Source organism: Accipiter gentilis, chromosome 5 (assembly GCF_929443795.1).
Source record: "Accipiter gentilis chromosome 5, bAccGen1.1, whole genome shotgun sequence".
Classification (NCBI taxonomy): Eukaryota; Metazoa; Chordata; class Aves; order Accipitriformes; family Accipitridae; genus Astur; species Astur gentilis.
Genome location: NC_064884.1, coordinates 3,303,724 through 3,329,772, shown reverse-complemented (window position 1 = coordinate 3,329,772; position 26,049 = coordinate 3,303,724). Strand labels below are relative to the sequence as shown.

The window sequence follows — 26,049 nt, the reverse complement described above, 5'->3', positions numbered from 1 at the left end:
AGACTGATCTGAAGATATGTAGACATGAAAAATCCAGCTCTTGCCTTCGTAGTTGGTTCCAAGGATTAACATGACTGTTAGAAATGTACCTTTACTTTCCATTTGAATTTGCCTGGCTTTAACTTTCACTCATTGCAAGACCTGTCACTCCTTTTTAGGCTTAAATTTACCCCCTCGTAGTTTTTTCTCACTTGTTATTATGAATGTGTTTCCATCAGAAATAGTAGATCATGAAGCTGAGATAAGAGGGAATGTTATTTATGCTCAAGTAATTAACACCCCGTGATAAGCTCCATGCATTGCCAGCCATATCTGCTGCAATATATGAGAGGCATATTGCCAGAATGTGTTAAGCAGCAGTTTGTCGGATGATGGAGAGAATACTTAATTAAGTTACAGGGTAACTAGGCAAGCTTTCAGTCCATGCATAAAAGCGGCAGCAGTTTCCACTTCAAGGCTAGTGAAACAGTGATAACTGCTGAAAGTCAGATTCTGATATTTGGACTGACACTAGTCAGGACTTCATTCCCAGGGATGCCTGGTCATTTAGACAGGTGTGAGAAGCGGGAGAATCTAGCTCTCAGCATTTTAGTCTATGAAGAAATCAAGGCCAAATTCTGATTTCATTTAGGGCGATCATTCTCTCTCAGGGAAATGGGTAGATGTTCCAGTGGAGCCCAGTGGGTCCCTCCACTTTGCCAACATCTAGCAGACCAGAACTCAGTTCTTAAGCACTAGCAGTTGCGCTTTCAGGGAATGGAGGGGAGGGTTGCATTTTCAGACTTTATTGTGCGTAAGAAAATGCATACAAAGGTGGCTTGTGTTGAACAGCTGGCGCTGGTGGAATCACTTCTGCTAAAAAGTAAAGCCTAATTCTGCAGTTTTGCTGAAGGAAGTTTGTTATTTGCCTTACAGGACTGTCTAGGGATCCTGCTTAAGCAGAACCAGATAGCACAAACATGCAACTACTTTCCCAAGAAGCATGAAATCTAACTAAAGTCCCACTGAAGTCTGTGTTTCACATGCTGATATGAATGCAATTCTAGAGTGACTTCAGTGACACCACCAGTTTAACGAGCACTGACGGTAGCTGGTATAAGCAAATACAGAATTTAGTTCAGTGGGGTGACCTGAATGAGTGAAAAAACCCAGCCTGGTTTAATTAACTGCAATAAAATCAGGAGTAACTCCTCAGAACTGATGCTATATTTTGGTTGGCTTAGTGAGATCAGAACCAGGACATGATGTGGTAAAAAGATTGTAAAGCTCTGCTTTTGTTCACAAAGTATTTGAGTCATAGTCCATCTCCAAGTAGGGACAGAGAAGAAAATCAATGACCTTTCCTTACTTGGGTGTAGAAATGAGACCATCAGTGCAGCATAGTATCATTTTCTATCTCTTCAACCCCACAAGACCAAGACTGGCTTTGTGCATGTCTGATGTAGAGCCATTATTACTGCTCCTGACACAGAGTGGGGGCAGGTGTAGCACTCCACAGCAAAAAGCTGAGCCTTTAAATTAACACTCAAATACTGGAAATAACAGTGGGCAAGGAGAAAGGGAAATGCCTTGGCTGAGCCATCTAAATAGGGTTCTGTTTGCCAAAGAGGATGGCAAGAGCTCGGTGTCTCCTGAATGAAGCCGTGGTTGGTCTATTCAAAGCAATAGCAGGAGGGGCAGCGAGGTGGTTCTAGCTCATGAGGTCCCATCGTTACCCAGCGCATGTGGAGTGGCTGTTGGATTTAACTGAGCCTAATTTAATACCAAATAGGGCAAGTTATTTAAGGAAGGGTGATTCAAAATTGAAACAACTCTATTCTTTCAAGCCTCATCTTGTAATTGAAATATTCATAAAGCTCCTCATTCAGCATAAGACCACTGCAGGAATATTTTAAGGATTTCATGCTTTTTGCAGTTTAAATGTGCAAATTCAGCAACACTGGCCTGCATTTTCTGAGTGCAAATGCATTGTATTTTTGACCCATTGCTCATTCAATATATTTTCCTTTAAGGGACTTCTCATCAGATTGAATGAAATTGTGGTTTTATAGTATGCACAAACAGCAACTATGGGCTAGGCTGAGAAACCACTGAACTCACTGTCCTGGTCGATGAAGGTTTTGGGGGTTCATAGAATAAAATCCTAGTGTCTTTTAATTTTACCATGGTCCTGAAATCCTGCATGGTTTTAGAGCTCACAAAACTAAATGCAGATAAAGCCAAAGGTTAATAAAAACCTCTATGAATCTGTGTTTCTGTCCCACAGAGGAAGCAAAAGCTTCCCCCGTTCTACCTTTGTTACCCAAATATCCAGTAGTGCATACATACCCGTGTGCTGCTAACTAAGCAGTGAAACTGAAATGTCTATTCCCATTGCCCAAAAGTGAAAGAAATGCACTATAGGAAATCGTAGAAATAGAACAGCCTGTCAGATAAAATACCTGATGAGAATCAGGATGACAACTATAACCCTTCATGTTTATGCAGATTTATCACTGAATGAGAAGAAAAACTCACAGTAACAGGAAAATTAATGACAGTAAAAGCTATTCAGTATTCATACCCTCCCCCCCACATGTTTGTTCCGGGTTGTTCTATCATGTGTCCGTCATTTTTATGCCAAACAAATGAGCAGTACAATCACTACTGAATTCACGCCCCATCTGCCTCCCTCGCATACGGTAGCAGAGCTCAGCTGTTTCTCTTCCTCCCAGAATAGAAAGAGGAGAGACAGATGCCAGGTGCAGGCAGCGAGAGTCATTGCCTGATGGACCCTCAAAGGAAGGCCATGAGGGGTTTGTCCTTCCCAGAACGAAACTTCTTTCCGCTGCCAAGCTGAATAAAGAGGCAGACCGCGCGGCTGAAAGAGCAATTGGAAAAGGAGAGGGAGTAGGACCAGGACCCAGATCCTGTGGGGCAATTGGAACAACTCTCCACGTACCTTTCTATAGCAGAGAAAAGAAATCTTTTTCACGTTTAATTTCACAACATCAGGTTTTATTGGTCTTGCTGCCCTGTGCTTCCCCTGCCTGTTTTTTCTACCCATCTGTGAGATTGCAAGCTCCTGGGTGCAAGGCTGCCTCTGTTGTGTCTGCAGAGTGGCTAGCACAGCAGGGCTGAGTCTTGCAGTTATTCCTGTAATACACATGCTAGACAATCATAATAATGCACTGAATGAATAACTGGTCCTAGCCGGTGTAAATGAACAGCTAGCCTAGAACAAAGTGCTGTGCTTCATTATATACGATATTGAAGAAGGCAGCGTAACTGATGGCTGAGGCAATGGGCCATGACTCGGAGAACTCGCATTTTATCCCTGACTTCCACTGACCCCCCGTACAATTCTGTGCAAGTCAGTGCTCACACATGTTGCTTTGTTTGTTGTATGTGTTTAGGCTCCAGTTCAGGAAGGCCCGTGAGCATGTCCTGAATTTTAAGCTGGTTGATTTTTTGAGCTGGGGCTTTATGACTGCAATTTAATTGAGGCTGGAGCAATTTCTTATTCTGGCTTCATGCAACAAACAGTGAGGCAGGACGCTGTCGCAGGGCATCGTATGGCCCTTAAAAGAAGCATGGGTCATCTTCCCTGTGATTTCACTCAGATTAGCTTGGTCACTGATGTGGATAACAACCAGGTTTGTCCAGGAAAAACTGTGGCCAGATGGGGGGGACCAAACCGGAGAGGAGACTCAAACAGGGGAGAATGAAGCCAATGTCAGACCATGCAATCATGCAAACTCGAAGATGGCACATTTCTGACCTTCAAAAGCCGCAGGCCCACATGCTTTTACATGGAGAAGGTGGGGTCTACAAGCCAAGTCCCCAAGAAAACCAACAGTTTCCGTGGGGCAGCCTGACAGAAGTGGAAATGGCTCTTCATCCCCGTGACTGAGCTGTGTCCCTGCACGGTGCAGTCCGTACAAGGAATGCAATCAGCTTATGCCTTGTGTTGATGGCTGACATGTGGTGTATGTAGTGTTCACAGCAAGGACAGTTTCCGTACCTGGAATAGTAATTGTTCCATTTACATAAAACATATTCATTAAATTGCCTGAGCGGTTGTACTCTTCTGATGAGCTTTCTGCCTCCCTAGATCCTGTCTGTTTCAGGCTTTATTTATAGGCTCCCCTGACCTTTTCATTACTCAGAGTCTCTCATGGATCCTTTCCTCTGTATGTTACCACATCAGTTTTTCTTGTCCTGTTTGACATTTAATTTTTATTAACTGTAGTGTAGCTAAGGCTGTTTTTCTTTGTTTTCCACACTGTGTTCTTCTCCTGCTCTCTAGACAATAGAAACTGTCATTCCAGAAACAGAAGGGAGAATTTTCTTTCTTGACATTTTGCAATTTTCCAGCAGGACGTGGAAAATTAAAACCAGGTTTAAGGGTAAGAATGTCTCCTTGAGCTGATGGGTATTATAGAATGGGTACATGAAAATGAGCCTCATTGCTGACCTGCAGGGTAGGGTCTAAGTGTGTCCCTCAGTATCTTGTAGCACATCAGAAGGTATCCACTGGTCACTGGAAAACCCTTCTGCACCTCCTGCTCCTTGTGTGTCTGGCAGTCTTTCCATGTTGTGCCTTTGGATATGATAGAGAGACACATGTTGACGTTTTCCAGCTGTGCTTAACATATTGGCCACACCCTTTGATGAGGAATCTCTTGTTGTTACTCATTTAACTGAAAAATCACATTAACTCCCAAGAGTTTAAGCAGAAAAGCAACTAAAGGGACTATTCACAACAACAACATCCAAAACAGTTAGGATTATTTGTGAGAGATGAAGAAACACTTCCATTAGCTTCTCTTTATTTGGGAGGTTCCTACCAATTAAGAGAAGCCTTCTTTCACTCTTGGATCATGTCTTGTCTCCTGTACTTTACTGGCTAATTAACAAAGCTTTGCCTCAAAACCATAAAATGCTCTCCATCTTTTTGGTGACTCATTGTGCATGTTTCACTGTGAAGTGTCTTACATTGAATAATTTCTAGTCTATATTAAACTGTATACAAGCATGTTTATACAAACTTTTATTGAAAATACATATGTAGCTCATTTCTGACACTAATGGATGGTAGAGAAGCATAAGCTAATGCCAAATCTCACTAAAATTAAATACTTTAATTCTGTTCTATAGAGCAACTAAATTTCCAAATGCCAAGAGAAAGCATCTCAAAGAAAAAGTTTTCTATGTGAATATTGTTATATTCTATATTCCAAAATAATGGAATATTTGACATTCCTTTTAGATTAAAAGTTGAAAACAGATCTCTGAATTTCTCATGGGACAGTGGTATTATTTACTCGGCAATAGTATTTTGCTACTGTGTGCACAAGGGAATATCAGATGTCTAGAAGAATTAATGAATATTCAAGGAGTACTGCTTTGCAATGATCTTCAGCTGATAGCGGTGTTCATTCATATACATTTAAGTAAAGCTTAGATTTGCTCATTTTTCATAAGACTTCTTTAGGAGGGAGGAAAACAATCATGCTGTACTCTTATAGAGTGAATTTGAAATTAAAGTTAGATGTTTAGGTGTCATTTCAGTTGTAAAGTAGCCCTCAGTTCTGATGGTGGGAACAAGGATTCCAATTATGTTTAATTTGTATGCATGAGGCTTGGTTAGACAAAGTATTAAGGATTCTTGGTTGTTCATAATATTTCTATAGTGTGCAGGGCTTTTCAACACCGTCACTAAATTAGTTCTTGGAAGCAGTTGTTCACTGTATTAACGTAATATATCCCACACATAGTAAAACAAACTGTTTGGCCTTTCAAATTAGAGGACCCCGATCTTAATAAATATTGAATTATAAAATCCCTGTATAGGGAATACAAGCTAATTCTTTTCTTTTTTCACCAGCTGTGAACTGCTACGTGTGATGTATGGTACAAACTCTCCAGGAAAGAGGAGCAAATTGAAAACACTACCCCTGTGGGTTCCCTTATTAGACTTGAAGTGACTGTGAAATTCACAGGACACAGCTCATTAAAGCAAGGCTGGCAATCTGTGACCTCTGGAGTAGGAAGATAAGACCCATGCTGAAAAACAGGCTGTTGCTTTGATTGTGGGGTAACTCAGCTACAGAGGAGAAAAAACTGTATAGCTGCTTATTAACACACTCCTTACCAGAGCACACTGGTCCTTACAAAATGCTTCTTCAGGAGAATAGGTAAGCAGCAGCCAGGTCACTCAGGCCCAGTTAAAAATCACACGGGACCCTGGAGACCTGTTGTCATTCCCCATCCCAGCTCCCACTTTCTGAGGGGTGTTGTGCTTCTTGGACGTGTTAATGATCTGGTATGCAATGCATAACGTAAGGAAAACTTCAGCGGCTGGGTATTTCATCCAGTAAAGTGGAAATTCAGCACACTATGGGGCCATGAGCTAGATAGTTGGGTTTTTCCTTACTGAGATGTTTAAACAGTATTTGAGGATATGGCCTAGTACGTGCTGTGGACTCCCTGACCCAGGTGAGTGCATCAAGAGGAGGAAAGTTTCATTGACATCCTGAGCTCTCCCATGAAATAACAATCTCCTTGCTGTTGAGTTCTGTCCTTTTAGTAACTAAGCTTTAAGAGCACCGTGCTTTGTACGTGGAAAACTTAAGTTGCAGGAGGAAATGTCCTGGCTGTTGTAAATCAGCATAGCTTTATAGAACTGTCTGAAGCCAGACAAGACAGCAGTCTGCAGCATACAATCTGACTTGCCCTCAGGCAGAAGTCCTTAAAGTTCCTATGCAAGTGTACACTATCTAGGATGCTTTCCGTTATGTTAGTAACAAACCTGGTATAGTATGGTTTGGTACTGAATATTCAGTTATAGGTTGTTTGCACTGAAGAAAAGAACAGGATAATTTTTCCACAAACTTACTCCAGGTCCTAATAAATCCCCTTCGCATGCCACTAGAACCCAGGGAAAAAATATGGCAAGAATGTTAACATTTTCTGCTTGAAAAAGCAGCTATCTTAGTAGTTAGGCTCAATCCCTAAAGTGATCATCTAATTCTAGTCTGACATTTTCTGTAAGTGAATGAACCTGCATCTTAATTCTATGCCTGTCAAAGATTAAATAATGCAACATCATCTTTTAACATGATTGATCCAAATAAAGACCATGAAGAATGTAGCCTGGTTGGAAACATTCAATGAAATAATACATTTCTGAGAGGGTTCCCCCCCATCACTGCTAATGTGAAAGAGTTGAACTGTGGGAAAAGAAAAAATGAGATGAGAACACTTAAGCTGATGTCGCTCTGCATGAGGGAGAGTAGAAGCTGAATACAAAATGGGCTCATAATTATGAGTGAGATTCATGCTCTAGTGAACTAGGAAAGGCTGCTCTGATGTCTTATGAAAATCAGGTTCTCTTGAGGCATGCCAGATTGGATTTCCAAAATGACGAGTCAGTCACAGATGAAAATTTTGGCCCCACGCTCCGTGGTGGAAGAAAGAACTAGCAACCCTTATTTTTGATATGTGGGGCATTGGTAACTTTCCCTTGGACTGTCAACTTTCCTTTAGGAAGAATGGGAAGTGGCAGCTCAAGAAACAATAGTCTTACAAATTTTTCATGCCTCTTGTGCCTATCTCACTATTCTTTTCGGGGAGAGTGAGGGATGTAGAGCCGTCTGACTTGAAGTAACAATAAGGAAAGCACTTTATGATGTTGAACTTTATGCTATTATGGTAGTAGTCCATCATGTACCTGCAAGTATCCTGTAGTCTCTGAGCCACTGGGGTTTTTATTTGTTTTTCAATTGAAAATAGGTTCTAAATTCATCCTGTTGTAATTATGACATAAAGTAGCAGGCTTTTCCTGATCCAAATCAATTCAATGCATCACTTCTTACATAGTCTACTGATTGTTACAAGGATGAAATGATACTCTTTGTAAAATGATTGTAAAGCAGAGGCCTGGCTCAAAAATGTTTTATTCTTGTATCAGTAATTTTAGTAAGTGAATTTAACTTTACTGCAGGTTATCTTGTGTGCTGGCAGGCCCCTAGCCTGATAATGCTGAAAAGGAGAGGTCTTTCTGAATATTTGATCTGCACAAAGAGCAGAAAAGAAAATAGCTAGATAGGTAGGTAGAAGGAAAGAGAGAAAGAAAACAAACAGAGAAAGAAAACAAAGAAAGGAAGAAAGCCAGGAAAGTACAGGTTTATTTTTAGGAAGTGTTTATTCTTAGCAGTGGTAAATCACAGCCAGGCTGGATTCGTCAAAGCATTTGTACACAATGTTCTGATATGCAAGCGCCCAGATACCCTTCAAGAGCCCAACATACAGGGTACAGGTTGGCCAACCCTCCATTAGCTTGGCTCATCCCGGGAAAAGTGTCTGATTTCTTTTGCACCTATGCTATTAATAACTGAGGTGGAAGGGGAACACTGATAGGTTTTAAATAGTGGGATCGTTCTTTAAAGTCAAATTATATTTGGCATATACATTTTTTTCCATTCAAATTAAATTTGTAGTCCTCTTTCTTTAAATAGTGCACGTTCCAAAGATTAAGTAGGAAATTACTGGAAAAACTCTAAACTGGTATCAAGGGGATTCATATTTCTTACCTAATTGTCACTGAGATGGATGCTTCGGGAATATTTCCAAGACTACACTTGGGTTAGTAGCCACACTTTGAACACATCTTACTGAAGCTGTAGCAACTGCTGAAGGATGGGAGCGATGTTACGTCCTGCATGGCAATCCTGAAGACTGTGGGATGAGATGGCACAGCCTGGCCCCCTGTGCTCCTAGTGATTACACAGTGAATCTTTAGCACATCTGGCAATGCAGGAAAGTTTGTTCGGTAATTAAATTACTATTTTGGGACTGTGAGCCTTAAACTTCCTCAGATGGTTGGTCATGTATCAGTGGACAAATTGGACCCCTTGCTGGAAGGCTGTGCTCCCACAAATAGTTGCACATGGGAAATTGCAGGAAAGTTACAGCTTGGATGGAAGAAGCCCCAAAGATACAGGCCATTGCTGAGAGCGTGCTCTTCTTGTATGGCTTTAACTCCAAACTGTTTACAAAGAGAGAAGGCAGAAACTGGACAGCAATTGTGAAGGAGTGAAGATACATTCCCTTGCCCCTTTTCTCTCCTGTCCCCCCTTCGATAGCCGTAAGTGCTGACAGCAACTCTGCTTCTTATTTGTTTTCCCCCTTCCTATCAAAGCACATGGCTGTCCAAAGGAGGAATCCTTTCACACCTATCTGCAAGGTCCTTGAGAGGTGTTAAGAGTAAACTAGGTGTGAACAACGCATGAAGTGGGCACACACATGGAAGCTGAGGTGTGAAAGCATTTGCTCAGTAAAAATAGAACTAGGCCGTTGGCAGAAAGAGGTGTCTCTAACAGATAAGCCCAGCAGTGATTGACAGGAGTTGGGTTTTTGTTTTATTGATGCATCAGTCTGAGTTTCTTGACCTTATGAGGAAGGAGGGAGTTTGGCAGGACAGGTGAGTTTGTAATTTATTCTTTAACACTGAAAGAAATACACCTCTCCTGAGTCTATAGAGAAAAACCAACACCAGTTTTTAGCCCCTGCTCATTACATAACGTGCTTAATTCCAAAGAAAATAAATGAGGGATTACCAGCTATTAATGATCCCATGAAAAAGCATGAGCTCTATTTCTGTTTGATTTTGGTGGGCTTTATTGTGGAGGAGCTGCAGCTCTTGAGTCCCTAGCATCCATCCAGACGATCCTCTTTGATCATCCTTTGCCACTGGAAAGCTTGTCTGTGTGCTTGGTTTTAGAGTGAATGTTCTTCTCAGGTGAAATATTTATAAATCAAGGGGGGGGGGGGGGGGAGGGTGACTAAACAATAAATTGCAGCATGGGTTTGATATGAACATCCCTCATGCATAACCGTCATGCTACAGATTGCAATACGGCCTTCAATTCACAGATCTCATACATTCACATCCCATAGAGATTGGCGTATTACAAGCAGAACGCAATTTACCAGACAAGTCACAGTTCCTGTCTGTATTATATGATATATGGCACATCTGATGTAAATGTAGCTGGAGTTCAATAGAGAAGCCTGTTTTGCAACACAAAGAAGGAGTACTGGATTAACAGATCTGATATGGAAAAGATAGATACCTCCTTTGGATTTCAACTATTTGGCCTGCTGTTTCTTTTGCTGTCTCACTCAACCAGCTACTATGCAAGATCTAACATTTCTTCTTCGCTGCCCGAAAGGCTAAAGCATAAAACAGAATTACAAGTATCAACAACTGCAGAGTGTCTCATTTAGGCATACATAGCAATCTACCAAATGGGCAACCAAAGATGGGGAGGGACAGGAAAAGTGAGCCAAGCACTGGGTCTGTTGAAATCAGAGGGATTTTTGCCGCTGGCTTCAGTGGGTTTCAAATTTGGCCTGATGGGAGCAAACACTGTGAATGAAATTTCAGACACTCCATGGCTATAGATGCACATGCTTTTAAAAGCATTAATAGTGCATCTAAATTTAGAAAGCTGCACTTCTGTTTCATTAAGAATTCTACTTTAGTTCCAGATAGACTCTACAGAATCTGTCCCCCAAAAAGACCCATGTGCCATTCTGCCTGATGCATAGCATAGCAGGATCTTTTATTTTTAAAATGGCCTCATCTAACCCGCAGCTGCTCAGAACTTGGTGTCTTTTCTGCATTCATTCTCATTCTTGGAACTTGAACCTCTGCTACCCTCTCTGCTTCATATGTCATGGAGCAAATGCTGCTCAGCTGAAACCACTAAAAAGAGAGATGATTTTAGCCTAAAGCAGAATAATGGAGCCTTGTATGGATGTCTACACAGAAAAGAAACACATGCTAGTTTGCAAACATTACTTATGTCTGAATTTCCCTTCTCTGTCATCTTTGAGCGAGCAGTTAGATGCACTCACGTGTTTCTCATAGATGGGGAAGCTGAGACGCAAAGATACTGAAAATCACTTTTCAAATAAACAGTACTGCTAAGAATGCGAAACAGGCATCTTGCTTCTGAACCACTTCACCTCATCTTTGGGCACTGAGCATCTGAGTTCTAGGACTTAAGATGCTCTCAAGTGTGATTCTGGTGGATCACATGGTACACGAGAGCCAGCAGAAGCCTCTGGGGGAAACGAGATTAAACATTAGAAAAGACAGGTACTAGTATCACAGCAAGGGACCCTGGCCCAAACCTTGGAAATAATGAAAATAGAGAAGTGTGTCATTCTAGGGCTCGCACTGGGGAAAAGCAAGATCAAATGCTTTAAATAACAATATGTTATACTTCCCAAAAGCATTCTAGTAATAGACAGTCTTAATGCCTCTTTCCACCTTTTTTTTGGTGAAAGTATAGCTCAGTGTGGACTTATCTAAACACCTAGGAGTTTTTTCAGCACTTTATTGTTTTAAAAGGCTGAGATTTTGCATCACTTGAGCAGATGGACTTGAAACCCCTGTTTTGCATCTTGATAATTTTTCTTCTGGCCTCATTTGTTAAAGGCCAGTAGGATTGTTAGACCAGAGGCACTTCTGTCATCTCTTGGAAGATGGTGCATGTGACTTTCTATTTTCCATGGAAACCAGAGCAGGAAATAGTTAATGAAAAGCTCCCCAGCTCTGCAGTGTGAGACAGTAGGTTAAGAGGTTTGGGGGTGGGGGGGTAGATATGACTATCATTCTCAGAAGCAGAGGACAGTGCTCTCCGAACCTTCTGGCAGAGCATGTTCCTGGGTCAATCAGTTCCACTGTCTACTATCGGTGCTGAGGGCTTCACAGACCTTTCTCACACTCACACTCAGCCTGAAAATCCTTGCCTGAGTTGCTCTCACTGACTTTGGGAGATGATTTTGTCTAAAGCTTGAAAAAGCGCCCATCCATCTGGAGTACTCAAAGCAAGAAACCTCTGTGCCTCCCCGTTTTAAAAATGATTAATTCCAGGACTGTTTGGAGCCCAGGCCACCCGCATTCAATCTGAGATTCCTGCAAAATCAGGGGCTTTCCTTGCTTTGGACATCAGCTGCCTGATGCAGCTTGTCAGTCTGATCCACCAGGCAGTCGGTGCACGGGGCTGAGAAGTAGCAGAGAGGCCGCAGGCCTGCGCTGCAGCCAGAAAGATGCCACTTAGAAACTAACATAGTACTGCTTCATAGCAGATAAGCGTCCACTTGTGATGTTTGTCAGGAAACGTTTTCATACATATGGACCTTCGGCCTCTTGTGCCTCGGTTTCTCCTTTGCTACGAAATGGGCTATCTCCCTCTCGACTGTTCTGTGGCTTTCCTGATGCTGGTAGAATGTTAATGCTTGTAAGGGAGGCATTAATGGAGCTTTGTTACTGGTTAAGCTTTCTCCGTGTGTATCTGGACTGTGGAGAAAAATCTCCCTGCTGCTCTCCCTTGGTATTTTTTCATAGCCAGTCACGTCCCCCTGGCTCGACAGCTTTTCCTTGGGGAACTACCATCGTCTGCTTTTTCGCTGGCAGGCCACGCAGGAAAGAAGGGCTACGATTTAACAGCAGAGCAGAGCACTCAAAGCCACACAAACACTCAGAGATTAAATGCCTCCCCCACCTGGATTCCCAAGTAACTTAGAGTCTCAGCACGCTATTTCTGAAACACAATTGTGCCTGGAAAGAACCTATCTGAGTATTATACAGCACAGGGCATATTTTTAAGTCCTTTTTTTCTTCCTTTTGTCCCCTTATTCAAGGTCTTTCTCTCTTTGATTTATGGATTTGGAGACCATCTTTAATTATCTCCCTTGAACAGCTGCCTGAAGCAACGCTCACTAGGAGTTAGACAGATGCAGTGTGCAGCCCTCCTGGGCTTTGCATAGCAACATGCTGTGTGGAATGACCATTAATACACAGTGTGAAGGGCATAGTTTCCTGTTGCCATGCTATTTGGGGTATGAACGTGTTCAGATCTGCTTGTCCGTGCACACAGGCTCCACCATGCACGCATGCTAGTGCACGTTTTCTCTCTGCCCCATAGCCCGTGCACCAGAGTGACTATTACAAGGGGCACATTAGACAAAATTTTCCGGTGAGGGAAATCGCTCTGGATGTGATGCCTAAAGGCATTTTCAGTGCTGGGAAATAAGGGCTCATTTATTTCCTTTAAAATTTATGCTCAAAGATGAATAGCAATGATGAAAATCTGTCACAGTGCAGACAGGTCTGCACACATTCACACTTGGTACTGTTTTGCAAGCACCCCCAAGTCCAGTTTTGGTCTGGGCACTCAGCTTGCCTTGTCTCAAGCTGCCTTGTAAAGCTCTGATTGTCTTGCAGTCAAAGGAGGGATTGCCATAGCTGTGTGTGAGGCCAAGGAGGGCATATCCAGCTAGCTAGGCTCTGAGGTGGTGCAGTAGCAGCGTGTACTTCCATCTCACTCAAGTTCCTGGATAAATAGTTGTCTGATCAGTCCACACCAAAGCGTGAACTGCCATAGCTTCACACCAGTAGCAGCACTTCCAGCTTTGCAAGCAGGGTTAGAACTCCCATATGTTGACACGTATCGCAGCTTAACCTCTTGCTGAAGTATTGATAGAGCCTATATCTGCATCTGAGAGGCAGTTCTCCAGGCTGAAAGTGCTGACTGGTGCAGGTCTTCTCTTCCCCATTGACTGGAGGGATCATCTTCTACTGTGCGTGGTAGAATGCAAAACTGGAGCTTCTTCCATCTATGGGTAAATCCTATTTCAGCTCCCCTAAATCATTTCATACAAAAAAAGCTTGCAACAGCTTTCCCTTCGAAGCAGGGAGATTGTTGTCAAAGCCTCAGGAAACCCCTTTGATGTGGGGCAGGCAACTGGGAGAGATGTTAATGAGGTACTGGGAGAACTTCAATCACTAGTGAGGGAGATCAGCATTTCTGAAGCTGACAGAGCAGCACATTGCAAGGACGATCATGCTGTCAGCTCTACACTGACAAACCAAAAGGGTAAGGAAATGGCTGATTAAAAGCTTACAGACACCCCTGACTTCAGTGCTTTAGGGACATGAGCCTGAACAAATAGCTGGACTTGCAAATATATGGAAAAGCCTTTTTGGTCAGCAACCAAGGGAGCGAACGTGCATTCAATTAGCAGGCCATATTCTTACGTCCACCTGACTCCAACGCTGGTATACTGCGGGACTCCACGGAGTCCCTTTCTCCCTGTCCAGAGCCTGTTTAAATTGTAAATTCTTTGGGGCAGGAACTCTGTCCTCTTCTTGCACAGCTCAAAATAGAAAGGGATTTCAGTCTTGGGTGGAGCATATTGATATCACAGTTATAAATACAATGCCCGTGACAGAACTCTCCAGTAAAATGGCTTTGTGCCCAACCACATTAAGGAAGGACTTTAATTTAAGCTAAGGAAGTAATGAACCAGATCTATGGATCGCAGATAGAGATTGTTCCCAGGTCCCGCTTATTAACATTCAGCTTTACCTCGTTTGTGTTGCCAATCACAGGCCACCTCTGTGGCTATTACTGCAAGAACTTACATGGCAATGCTGTTTTAGGGATCTAGTCTAAGCTATTTCACAGCTGGAGACAAGCAGGGGCAGCCAGCAGTAGCCCCCAGGATGCTTCAGCTCCCCATCACAGCTCACGAACCGATGCATTAGCTGCTTCCTGATATTTAACCTGACCCTTCCCATCCTTCATCTCTCCCATAAGTGCTCCTACTGCAACTCGTTTCCGGGGCCAACGGGTACAGTAAAGTATCCTGCCATTTGCAAATCCTGTAGTCTGGAGGCAACGTGACCTAGCTATAATGGCACGAGCTTGTCATAGGAATTCTGTTAGTTATGTGATGGTGCATGGTTTACTTACCGTCTCCTAGCATCTGTCTAGACAAAAAACTTTGCCTGATAGTGGTTACCTTCTGCAGAGCTACCATGAGAATAGAGACACAGTAAATACATTCCCCAAGCCAAATTCCTCTTTGGCATAGCTCTGCTGGAACCGCAATAGGCAGGACCACAGTTCAGCGCTCTTTGCTGAATAAGGGAGAAAGACAGAGCTGAGTTTTGACCTGCGCTAAGTCTTGGAAGTCTGACTGTAAATCAGAAATACAGATTACGTGCCAGACAGATTATTTTTTTTTTCGTTTCCTAACTGAAGTACTGCTGGTAACTCAAAAGTACTGTAAGGAATCTTGCCTGCTGCAAGCGTGGACACTGGGGAGAATAACAAAGAATAACAATGTTTATGTGGCTGGGGTTGCTACTCAATAAATTAAGAAGAGACTCTGGCTTCTCATTAGAAAGTACCATTTTACCTTTTATTCTTTTTTAATGAAACCATTTCTTCCTGAAAGAGAAGAGAATTGCCTTTTTCCTAAGTGGACATTTTCATGAAAAAATAATTTCCAAGTTTTTGTTACATTCTTGAACAAGAATTCAAAAGTAAAATATGCTTGTCTCCTCCCCTAGCATCCTGCAAAAGGGAAAAAATGGGAGAGAAAGAGAGAAGACATGAATTCTCAACACATATTTTTGTGGACAAGCAGGAAATACATAAAAGCTCACTCATTTCTGAGATGCTAGGAATTACATTGGTACTTTTGTAAGCCCTCAAAAACCCCACTGAACTATTTTTGGTGGATTTCAGCTCTAATGCCCCAACAACACAGACTGACCAATAAAAAACAAGTAGGACCAATGTGGCTTTGTTCACAGGTGGACCTTGTTACCCTTCCCAAGCACTCAGGAGGACTCTCTTAAGCTGTTGATTGCGCCTGAGGGTGTAGGGGTTGGAGAGGAAGATGGAGAAGTAGTTGGGTTGTTTTTTGTTGTGTGTTTTTGTGATCAAAAGTACGGGTTGAATTTGGTTTTGTTGGAGCTCTGTGGTGATAAAGTCTATTGGTGTATATGTTGGGCTTCTCTGTGGCTTTTCTGCTGCTCAGCTTGCTGCTTTGAGCTTGCTGGGTGCTTGTGAGGGAGAGTTTAGTGCTGCCTTCTACCTTGCTTCCTTGAGGAAAAAGAACAACGGCCATGGAGGAGAAAGGAGGTAAGCAAAATGGGAAGGAATTTGCGTGCTGCCCTTATGGTGGTATGTAGAAATAAAGTTGGCTTCTTTCTGAGGTCTTAAGCCTCTGAATAATTAGTTTGTCCTTAGGGTACCTAGTGATGGTGCCCTTCTTGAGCCAGGATTTGTCCCTGCCCTGTGCTGTGGTGTGGGTAACCAGTAGGTGATGCACTTAAAGTGGTTGCTCGAAATTGCTTGCTATGTTTTAGAGTCTGGTTGTGCTACCTATTGTTAGTGTGAATGATGTTTGCTTTAGCACCAGGCAATGATCAAATGCCTGTTGTGCCTTTGTAAATAGATGCTTTTTGCTTTGCTAAGTGATCCGCGTTCCTTGCACTGAAGTATGTAGGAGTCTAAAATGGTTATATTCTGCTCTGTGCCTGTGGTTCTTGCTAACAGTACTGACTTGCTGGCCCTAAAGCCCCTTTTGCCCCCACCCCTCCTTTAACAGACTGTATATTCTTTGGAGTATGCATTGGTCACAACATGCAGCAATAACATGACCTGTATCTAATGTTTTGTGACTTTGTCTTTCAAAGTATTTCACGTGAGTGGCTGCTGTCACTATCATCATTTGTAAAGAGGGAGAAACTGAAGCACAGAGCAAACTGACAATGTGATTAAGGTTTCAAAACAAGTCTGCAGGGGAACTTGCTCTGAGTCTGCGAACTTTCTGTAGGTCCTATGCCCCCTCTGCTAAGCTCTCTGACTTCTTCCTCACCTGCTGACCAGGGCTGTGATAGCACAAAAAAACTCCACTCCCCCCCCCCTACTTATTGGCTATTCAGGTGCTGTAGGAACAAGTAAGTGCCTGGCCCAAAGAACTAATGAGCTCTCACCCACACCTGCTCTTAGGCCTACCTAGGGCACACTTGGCCTGGCTGCCCTCCATGACCTGTCTGTGAGAGGGGGAGCTGAGGCACAGAGCTACTGAGTCCTTTGAGGGCTTGCAAAATCCCCGCTTGTGCAAGCATCAGCCTGTTGGAAACTGTGCAGCACTCTTAGTGAAAGATACTGGGTGGCAGAGTAGGTCCTTGCTCATGTCTTGGCATAACTGGCATTAAAGTGATTTGTGGGGTTTCTCCTCTTCTTTGGCACCAAAAGCGCAGCACCTTTCAAAGCTTTGGCTCTTGTTTGCATCTGTCCCGTTGTCCTTCTCTAGACGCTCAGAAGCAGTCATCTCTTTTTCCTTCCCAAATTTGGTATGAAGCTGCCTTTTGTGCTGCCTGAAATCCCTGACACGGGAGAATTTCCACCCCGCTGGGATCATTAACCTTCCTGCTTTTCCAGTATTTGGCGTTGATAGGTAGTTTCTTTGTGGTTGTTCTGGTGTTGTGGTTTTTCTTATTTATTTATTGAGGCTCTGTGACTGCCATCTAACTGTCGTGGTCCATAGGCATGGCTTTCCATGTAGCCTCAGCTGGGGTCTGATGGTAGCATCAGATATCACCATCATGGAAATCACAACAGTGACACTGAATGCTCTTTGTTAGTAACTTGCACGCAGTCAAAACGTGATAGTCCTAATTCCGGACAAGGAGTAAAGAGGTTCTCCACCTTTTTTACGGGGACGCTGCTAGGTGCTCGTATAGCAGGATGCTTCTTCAGCCCAGGTGTAGGGAGGCTTGGAATTTAGGAGGATTGACCCAAGATATGTCACTGGATGGCGATTTATGCAGTACCACAGCGTGATTTCTATATCAGTCAAATGCAGGCTTCTTGAAAGTGCCAGAAGTGTACCTGTGCAAGGCAGAGGAAGAGCTGCTTTACTGGGTCGATCGTGTGCTTTCTTCTTTACTGTTCAGTAGGGCTGACGTGCTTTTGGGTGCTTTTTCTTCTGGCCCTAATCTGAGACCATTTATCTACATTCAGGAAGCACCAAACACCTCTCCTGTAAACAGTAAGACTCAAAATCACCAAGAACAGGCAATCCAACCCACCCTTTTCAGTCCTTTGATCTTTAGCAAATGGTTAACAGCAGAGTCAGCTCTACCACGAGGTTGTGCTTTATGAAATTATTTCATGTTGATCACAGTGCATTATGGAGGGTTTCTAGTCATTAACGGGAACCGAGTTCCTACTGTATGAAGATAAATTTGCTGCCTTGGCCATCTATTGGGCAAAAAAGCATGTGGGGATGCAGGCAGTCCAGCTATTAGCATGTTGATCAGGATAAATAGTATGCTGGGAACACGCATAGCATAGTGGCTTCTATTTCTTTGCAGATGGTACAAAACACACAAGGAGGAATTAAGAATATGAAGTATCTGGCTGGGAGCTAAACCAAGGAAAAAAACATGTCTCTAAAACCATGTCTTGGGATTGCATAAGATGTGGGTTTCTGTCACGTAAACACCTAGCTGTAAAAGGCTGGGGTTAAAGCTGCCGAGTGGTGCTATGAAGCATGGAGTTCCTCTTGTCCCATGCTCAGTCTTGCCTTTCCCTTACCTATTTCCAGTCTTCAGACTTCTCATTGCTGACCAGGTTTCTGCTTCCAGATTTATCATCTGTGTTTCTTTTGCTGGAGGGAATTGGACCCTCTGTCTCCCCAGTTTCCCTTGCTCGTCTTGCCCAAATTCCCCACAGCCACACTCTCTGCTCTGACTCTTTCTGTAGGCTTCTGCTGTAGTTGTGCTCCACAGCCCAATTCTTTCTCCTTGACTCTCTGCTCAGGTATTTCCAGTTCCTTCCTTTCCTTCGTATGTTCTGCAGCTTCTCATCAAATCTTGTTATTCCTAGCAGCCCACCCTCAAACGCTTCTCCTGTTTTCCCTTTGGGGTGTCTCTTTTTCCCTTTGCCTCCGATCAGATCTATGCTGAGTGGGACCCAGCGGGGAGATTGCGGGAGTGGGGGTGCTCACTATTTTCTTTGCGAGGGTTTTGCTCGCTGAGGGAGGAAGCTGTGTTGGCGTTGCTATTCAGAAAGGGAGGAATTTGATGCTGTTTTGGAAGCTAATGAAAGCTTAAAGGCAAATCTACTTTAAGATTCATTGCTTTGTATGGGCACAGCAGACAAGTAGGCAAGTCTGGATGCAAATTGGAAGTTAGTGGAAGCCCAAGAGATGTGATCGATTTTTGGCTAACGGCTGAGGCTTTGTTAGGGAACCCTGTTGTACTTTCTGGATGGGTTAGGTAATATTTTCTGTGTCTCCACAGTTAAGTTTTTATGGAAGCCTCGTTCTGTTTAATGTAGCTGTAGTTGAGTTATAAATTAATAATCCCTGCTGCTGGGACTGCTGTGTAGCAAGATGGCTTTCCTGAATGTATGTGTAAATAATTCATGCTATTAAATTAGTTGTGTTCCCTGTCCACAGCTCATTTACCTGCTGTGACTACAAATATTCCTCTATACAGTTAGAGTAGGTGTCAGAATATGCCAAGCGTGAGAGGTTTATGTCTATCAGAAAGAGCCTTTACCCCTTGTTAAATGGATTGGAAACTCTTTTGACAGAGAGTACCAGAAAAGTCTGGTTTGTTAAACATGACGCTCTTTATAGGAATATACCTGCTTAGGCAAAATTTTTATCTTGGGTTTTTAGATCATAAGAAGATTTGGCTTGTGTGAGATGGGCTTTCCTCGTAAACCACAGTTCTGGGTCTTTTTCAAGCTCTCCACCTCTCTTTTTATAGCTTTGCCAGAACGATTTATGTGCTCTCTGCCTCAGTCTCCCTACCTGTAAAACAGGAATAATAGGAATTCTTCTCTGTTTCACATGCAAATTCTGTGGGGTTTCCAATTTACTAATTTTATTAAAATTCCCTATGTTTCTTTGGAAAGCAGCTTCCACAGAAATAGTAAATAGTCCTTTTCAATCTCAGGTTTGAGTTGGCTACACAGGCATCAGCCATTCTGTGCTGCACAGAAGAGTATGCTAATGACACAAGTCCTCCACAGATAAAGTAAAAAAGGGTACAAAGGGGGAAAAAACCCCCCACTTGAGTCTAAAAGGTATTTTGGGGGGTTCTAGTGCACAGTCTCTAAAATGTTTGCATCTTTTTGGCACTACCTGATGTTTCCAAGAGCTTTGATGATGCTGTATTGCTTCTGTATTAGCAAATTCTTTTAGACCACACTAGTAATGCTTTTTCTGGTCTAATGTTGTCAATCCTTGTTGGTTTTTCCTCAGCCTTGCTGCTCTTGTCTGCATGTGATCATCCAGGGCAAGACTTGAGGGAATCCAGGGAAGACTGTTCTGTAGTATCTTCCATCTTCTCCCTACATGCCAGAAGCTTGATCATCTGACAGTGAGTAATATTTATATGCTTTTATACATCATACATAACCTGTAAGATAGTTTTGTTGCTAAGTACCATTGTATATTTAGAAGTAACTTAAAAATTTTGGTTTAGCTTTATATAGAGATATTGATGAGGAATCTGAAGCATGTTTTTCTGTAGAAAACACCTATGTTCATATCAGACTCAAATATATCTGGAAAAGATGTTATTCCTTATGCTCCTGTTGAAATCTATTCAGAAGACATCCCAAGCAAGGATGTCTCTGTGTAGATAACAAGTACTATTAGTCTGGGACCAGTTTATTCACTTGAGAGGCTTCTGAAGAGATGTATCAGCATATTGGAAATCACTATCGGGAAATGTAAAGGTTTTTCCTAATGTTTATTGGGACTTCAGACAAACGTTTGCCATGGAAGGAAAACAAGAAAGACATAGTCATGTAGTTGCATGAACTGAAGAAAATGAGATAGGTGCTCAGTAACTTTGAAATATCTTTGAGCTCTTAAAGTTTCTTATGAGGAAAGTTTCATTGCTCTCACTTTTGGTTAAAAGACAGGTTTCTGTTAGCCTGGGAGCAGCATTTCTAAATATTGAAGGAACTGGTACTACTGTGATTTTAAGTTTGGCACCTCACTTTCCTAGCCAGTACTCTGTTCTAGTTTAGGTTTATACCGGGATTTGCAAATGATGTCTTGCAAATGTCCAGTCTGCTTTGCGAATGGTTCTATAGAAACTGGAAGTGCAGAGGAGTGGCCACTGCATGTGGCAAGGGTTGTCTTGGTAAGACACATTTTGTCCCAGCCAGTCAGTTGGAGGCTGAGTTGGGAGGAGGCAAATGGATGGAGCAATTACTCATAAGCAGGAAAATGGCTTATAATATCTCCTTTTAAAGATGTTGCAAACAAGCTGAGGAATAGGTCCTTGAGACACTGCAGACATACATGATTTCTCAAATACCCGGTCTCTCCTTCCCTCCCTTGCTTTGAATGGCAGATTGTTGTGCTGCTTTGGGTTTGATGCTGTATTTCTGGAGGTTTCCTCTAGCTATAGTTCTAGCAGTTTGTGTAATGCTGTTTCTACAAAACATGTGGTATAACAAAACATGAAGTATGCAATTAACATTGAACTTTACTGAGCATGTCAGAATTGGAGACACACCGTAAGGGAGAAATATAATCTAATAGGAAGGAATATACCTCTGGAGTAGTCAAGCTGTGAGATAAGAAAATGGGGTTTAGAATGAACAAATGAGCTGATGCATTGGGGAAGGAAATGATCACACTCTTCTCCTTCCCCACACCCCAAAAGAAAAAAGAAAAAAGTTAAAATTCCTCCCACAACTTGAAATAATGTCATAACCAGTGAGTATCTTTTGCAAAGATTGAAAGGAATAACAAAGTGAAAGGTGATGGAAATAGATGGATGATGCAGTGGGGCAGTATGTGTGGGGGAGAGTCAGTTGGGATTGAGATATGTAACCCTAAAATATATTGATCAAATGTATCTCGGTATTCTCTGGGCTGTGGGAGTTCCCAGACTGTGTGCCTTGAAATGGAAGCAATTTAATCTTTAAAAATAATAATGAAAGAGCAAACTGTAAATGAGACCTGCTGGCAGACTGACGGGGCTGCAGTCCCAGAGGTAGACACACATGCTAGCATGACAAATGAGGTCATTAAAGTAAATAGTGTAAATTGAGTTTTGGCAGTGGGTAGGAATCCTTATTATGATGGAGGACATTAATATGGGAAGAAAAAAAGGGGGTGGAAGAATTCACTGGTGACAAGATTATCAGGGGCAGAGAAGCAGAGTAATTTTGTAGCAGTTCCAGCTATCTACTTCATTGCAAGGCAATGAGCCCATTTAATTTAGCAGAGACTTCAGTAGGGCATGTTTTAGGAGTTTATTAAAGATTATAAAGTGTCACCTTACTAAATAGTATCCAGGATACTACTTAACTTAAGTCTGAGATGTTCTTTACTCATTCAGTTTGTTCTGTGACTTTACATTTGCAGCACAGTGGCGCCTTTGCATACAGATTTTCTTTTTTTTATTTAAGAGTTTCTTATTATGGGTGTTTCCAATCTGAGCTCTTGATTTCCTCTTGATAGTTTTTGAGTATGGGAAGTGCAAAACATAGCTGTGGTAGTTGGTTCTTATCATTGACTGACCACGTAGGGAACTCTGGATCTTTGCATTTGGTCTTCTGATGTACTCTGTTAGATGCTGGTGACAGACAATGTCATCATCTTGCTCGGCATAAGAGCTTCTAACAGGTAGCTGTCACAGTGCTTAAGGTCATGGTGACTTTTTAAAGCTAATTCTCCCATACAAAGCGCTGGGTTTTTTCCTTGATCAGTTGAGACTGAAATAAAGCATTACTCTTCTAAGAGCAGATGTTGCTTGCAAGTTAGGGCATTGCCCTGAGAATCTTGAGCCCTGAATATTACTGTCCTCTGCTACTGGCCTTGGGGCCACCTGTGGCCCAGTTTCCCCACCTCTATAGTGGAACTAGTGGTACTTAACTTGTGTAAAAGTGCCTTACGAGATGTTACTAATTATATAGAAGTTCGTATGTTCCTATTAATACTCTAGTTCTACGTTTCCAATTCTCTGAAGTTCAGTTTCTGTGCTCATCCTAACACGAGGATAAATTACTTGTGAAATGCAGTTTAGATTTGTGAAACACATTTCAGCTTCGTGCTATCTGCTCTCGAAGCCTGTGCTAGAGCCAGGTTTTCCTGCCTACTCCTGAAACTTGGGCTCTGTGCGAACGTGCTGGTAAGTGATGATCTATACTGTGATAGTAAGCAAAGGCACAAAGATGTGACTCAGCCAAGGGTAACCAGCATGTTGTGAGAATGGCATGCAGGAAAGGATAGAGCTGCGCTGTGACTACTGATTAGCAAACACACAGCTTAGGATCTGTAGTACCCTAACGCTGATCTAAGTGTGAATCCCACAGGTGACCTGATTGTGCAAATAGTTTCTCTCGTGTTTACTGGTGGAAGGGAAGGCCAGTGTTGAAGGACCAAATCTCTCATGTGAATCTGGACAGCAATGACAATGGAAGCTCATAGCTATTAATCCCATCCTGTACTATCAAAGAGGGCTGTTGTACACTGAAAAATACTTTTCCTATTTGGCTTGCAAAGGAAGATGTTCCTTTAAAGGCATATTTATCTCTTACCGCTCCAAAAGCAGCTCTTATTTTTCACAACATACCTTAAAAAAAAAAAAAAAAAAAAAAAAAACCAAACCAAACAACCAAATAAAACCAGACAGAAATTTACTTCCTTTGCCCAGCAAATGCAGTTTTCTGTTGAAACCCACATGGCATGGTAATAGTGATTTGCACAGACTGTTGAAAGGAATAAGTGCTAAAGCTGTCCTTGATGCTGAGAATGGCAGTTGTGGGAAAGAGGAAAGTTGAAGGCTTAAGGACAGCTCAAGGTATTTGCATTAACGAACACTGCTGGGTTTGGACTTGGTAATTTTGAAAAGTACATTTCACACTACCATCTCTTATGATTGCAGCAGGATGAAGTAATACTTGTAGAGGATTTTGTTGCATACAAGCTGAAGGATTGCTGTAGTGTGGATGAGGGATGAGCAGGGAAATGGAATGTGAAGGAGCTCAAGTAGCACTTAAAATCATGAGAGTCCAGACAGGTAGGAGAGAGCTGTACCAGGTAGTTTTATAAGATCTTTAAAAGCAGTTTTCACTTAAAGGCTGTGGAAAGACTGGCAATGCAGCTGGACCACTGTGTCTACTGCTCACGTAGGACATGCATCCAGAGGAATTTTTACATTTGACATGCAATAAGGAAAGCTGTGCGATATCACTTTTGCATAGAGTGTGGGGCAGGCTATGGACTGATTTTTTTCAGATCTCTCATCACAGAGCTCGTTGCTATTAGAATGTGACACTGAGCAAGGCACTCATCTCCTGCCAGCCTGTTTCTTTCATTTCAGCAGATTGGGGTATGTCTGCTGCGCAGTGTCAGACCGTGTGTGGTTAAACACTGGTTGATGCAAAGCTTAGCAAGTTGCAAAATCGTTTTGCTCCTTCAGAACAACAAATGCTTACAGTAGGTGTGGTTTTTCCTCCCATTTCCCCAGTGCAAGCCCAGCACAGATGCTTGGAGCCCCGTGAGCTTCCCTGGGATCCTCCCTCTTGTAACTTGGAGAGAGATCTGCCTGGTAGGCTTTGTGTTGGGCTCCTTGTGCTCCTGTCCTGGCGCAGGGCAGGATGCGATGTTTCCGAGCTATTCTGGCATTAGCAATTATGTCAGTCCCAATTGCTTTCCTTGGTTTCTGCTTTGCAACCGTTCACCCGTGTGTGCTCGACCATCGTGTGATCGCTGTCGGTCTCCCACGTGTGCACACAGATGTGGAGAGTAGCCTTAGTGTGGCAACTGATTGGGGGCTGCTTCACCCCCATATACGCCTTCTTTTTTCTGTAAAACTCTACTATCAGGCACTGGCAGCTTGTTCTGACAAAGCCCAGGGAAGCATGAAGCAGAGTTGTTGAAGTTTGATAGCTAATTTGCTTTGTTCTTGCCTCTCTTTAATTACTGCAGACTGAAAGTCTGTGCTGCTTTTCGGGGAGTGGCTAAATACAACCTGAACTCAAATCAGAGGGCAATAAATGCTTCTTGAAAATGGGGATAGGAGAAAAGTGCTAATTCATATATCTCTGGGGAAAGGAACCGGAGGCTGATAGGAAAGAGCATGTGGTGGGGGCTCAGCACTTTCCTGGTGAAACTACTGACCTTGAGAGGATTGGCTGCTTTTTCTTAGGCTGCGTTGAAGAATCCTGGCTACATGTAGCACGCCAGGTCCTAACACTGGGAAAAGATTGTATTGTGTGAAATTTGCACGGTTTTGTAACAAAAGTGTGGTGGGTAGGTGTTATTGGTGACCAGAGCTTTGTCTGTTGTGATAAGGAGCAGGAAAACTGAGCAGAAATTAAAGACCTGTCCCCAGCTGTGTGGATCTGAAGCTGTCCCTGTGCTCTGCAGGTTTAGAAGGAATTCAAGGTCTTGCTTAATGCTATTGTTATTAGTTAGAATATCTAAACACTGGGAAAATGTTCCTAGAATATTAATAAAATAGCTATATTTTTTTTTTTGCCAAGAAATACTCAAAACCTTTTAAGCAAATTCTGGTGAAAAACATTTATGGGAAGAAGGGGAAAAAAATAAGTTTGACTCTGAAAAATGGGACTTCAAACACCTCCCTCCCCCACCCATGGAAAAACCTGAAGTTGTGCTCAATCAGTAGTAGACCAAAAATGTGGTTTCAGTGACACAAATCCCTAAACAATAAATGTTGCTTGAATAATAGATTGACTTGCTTGCGAGTGCTTTTCCCTAAGCAAACTTAGAGATCAATAACTAATTATTTGCAGGAATAATCTTGCAAGTTTCCCATCATAAATAGATTCAAGGAAAATGTAAGTTGCTCCAACTCATTTGTGAACAGAAAGAGGTAAAACTAATGATTCTCTTAGCTACTAATAGATGCTTCCCCCCCCCCCCCCCCCCAACTTGTACTTGATGGAATAGCTATACTTAACCCATGGCCTTGTTTATGCTAGGAAAAACCTGATCCTTTAACTAAATCAGTTAAAAAGTTGAACTAGTTCATTAACTATAAGTTTCTAGTGTAGGTTCAAACTTAATTGCTGTTTATAAACCGATTTCATCTGTAGTAAGGATTTGCACGTGATGAATGACAGGAACTTCTAAAGAAGCCATTCTGTGAGCAGAGGAGCAGTGAAGCCCAGCTTCTTGTGG

The 26,049-nt window shown here is 42.5% G+C and overlaps 1 protein-coding gene across 1 annotated transcript in view; it reads left to right on the top strand.

Moving 5' to 3' along the window:
- KCNJ5 (potassium inwardly rectifying channel subfamily J member 5) overlaps window positions 1-26,049 on the top strand; it is a 120,553-nt gene that overhangs the window by 65,468 nt on the left and 29,036 nt on the right. Inside the window, exon 5 of the mRNA XM_049799533.1 lies at window positions 20,137-20,254. Within this exon, the coding sequence (XP_049655490.1) occupies window positions 20,137-20,252 (116 nt within the window). The 3' untranslated portion in view covers window positions 20,253-20,254. The remainder of the gene's footprint in view (window positions 1-20,136; window positions 20,255-26,049) is intronic.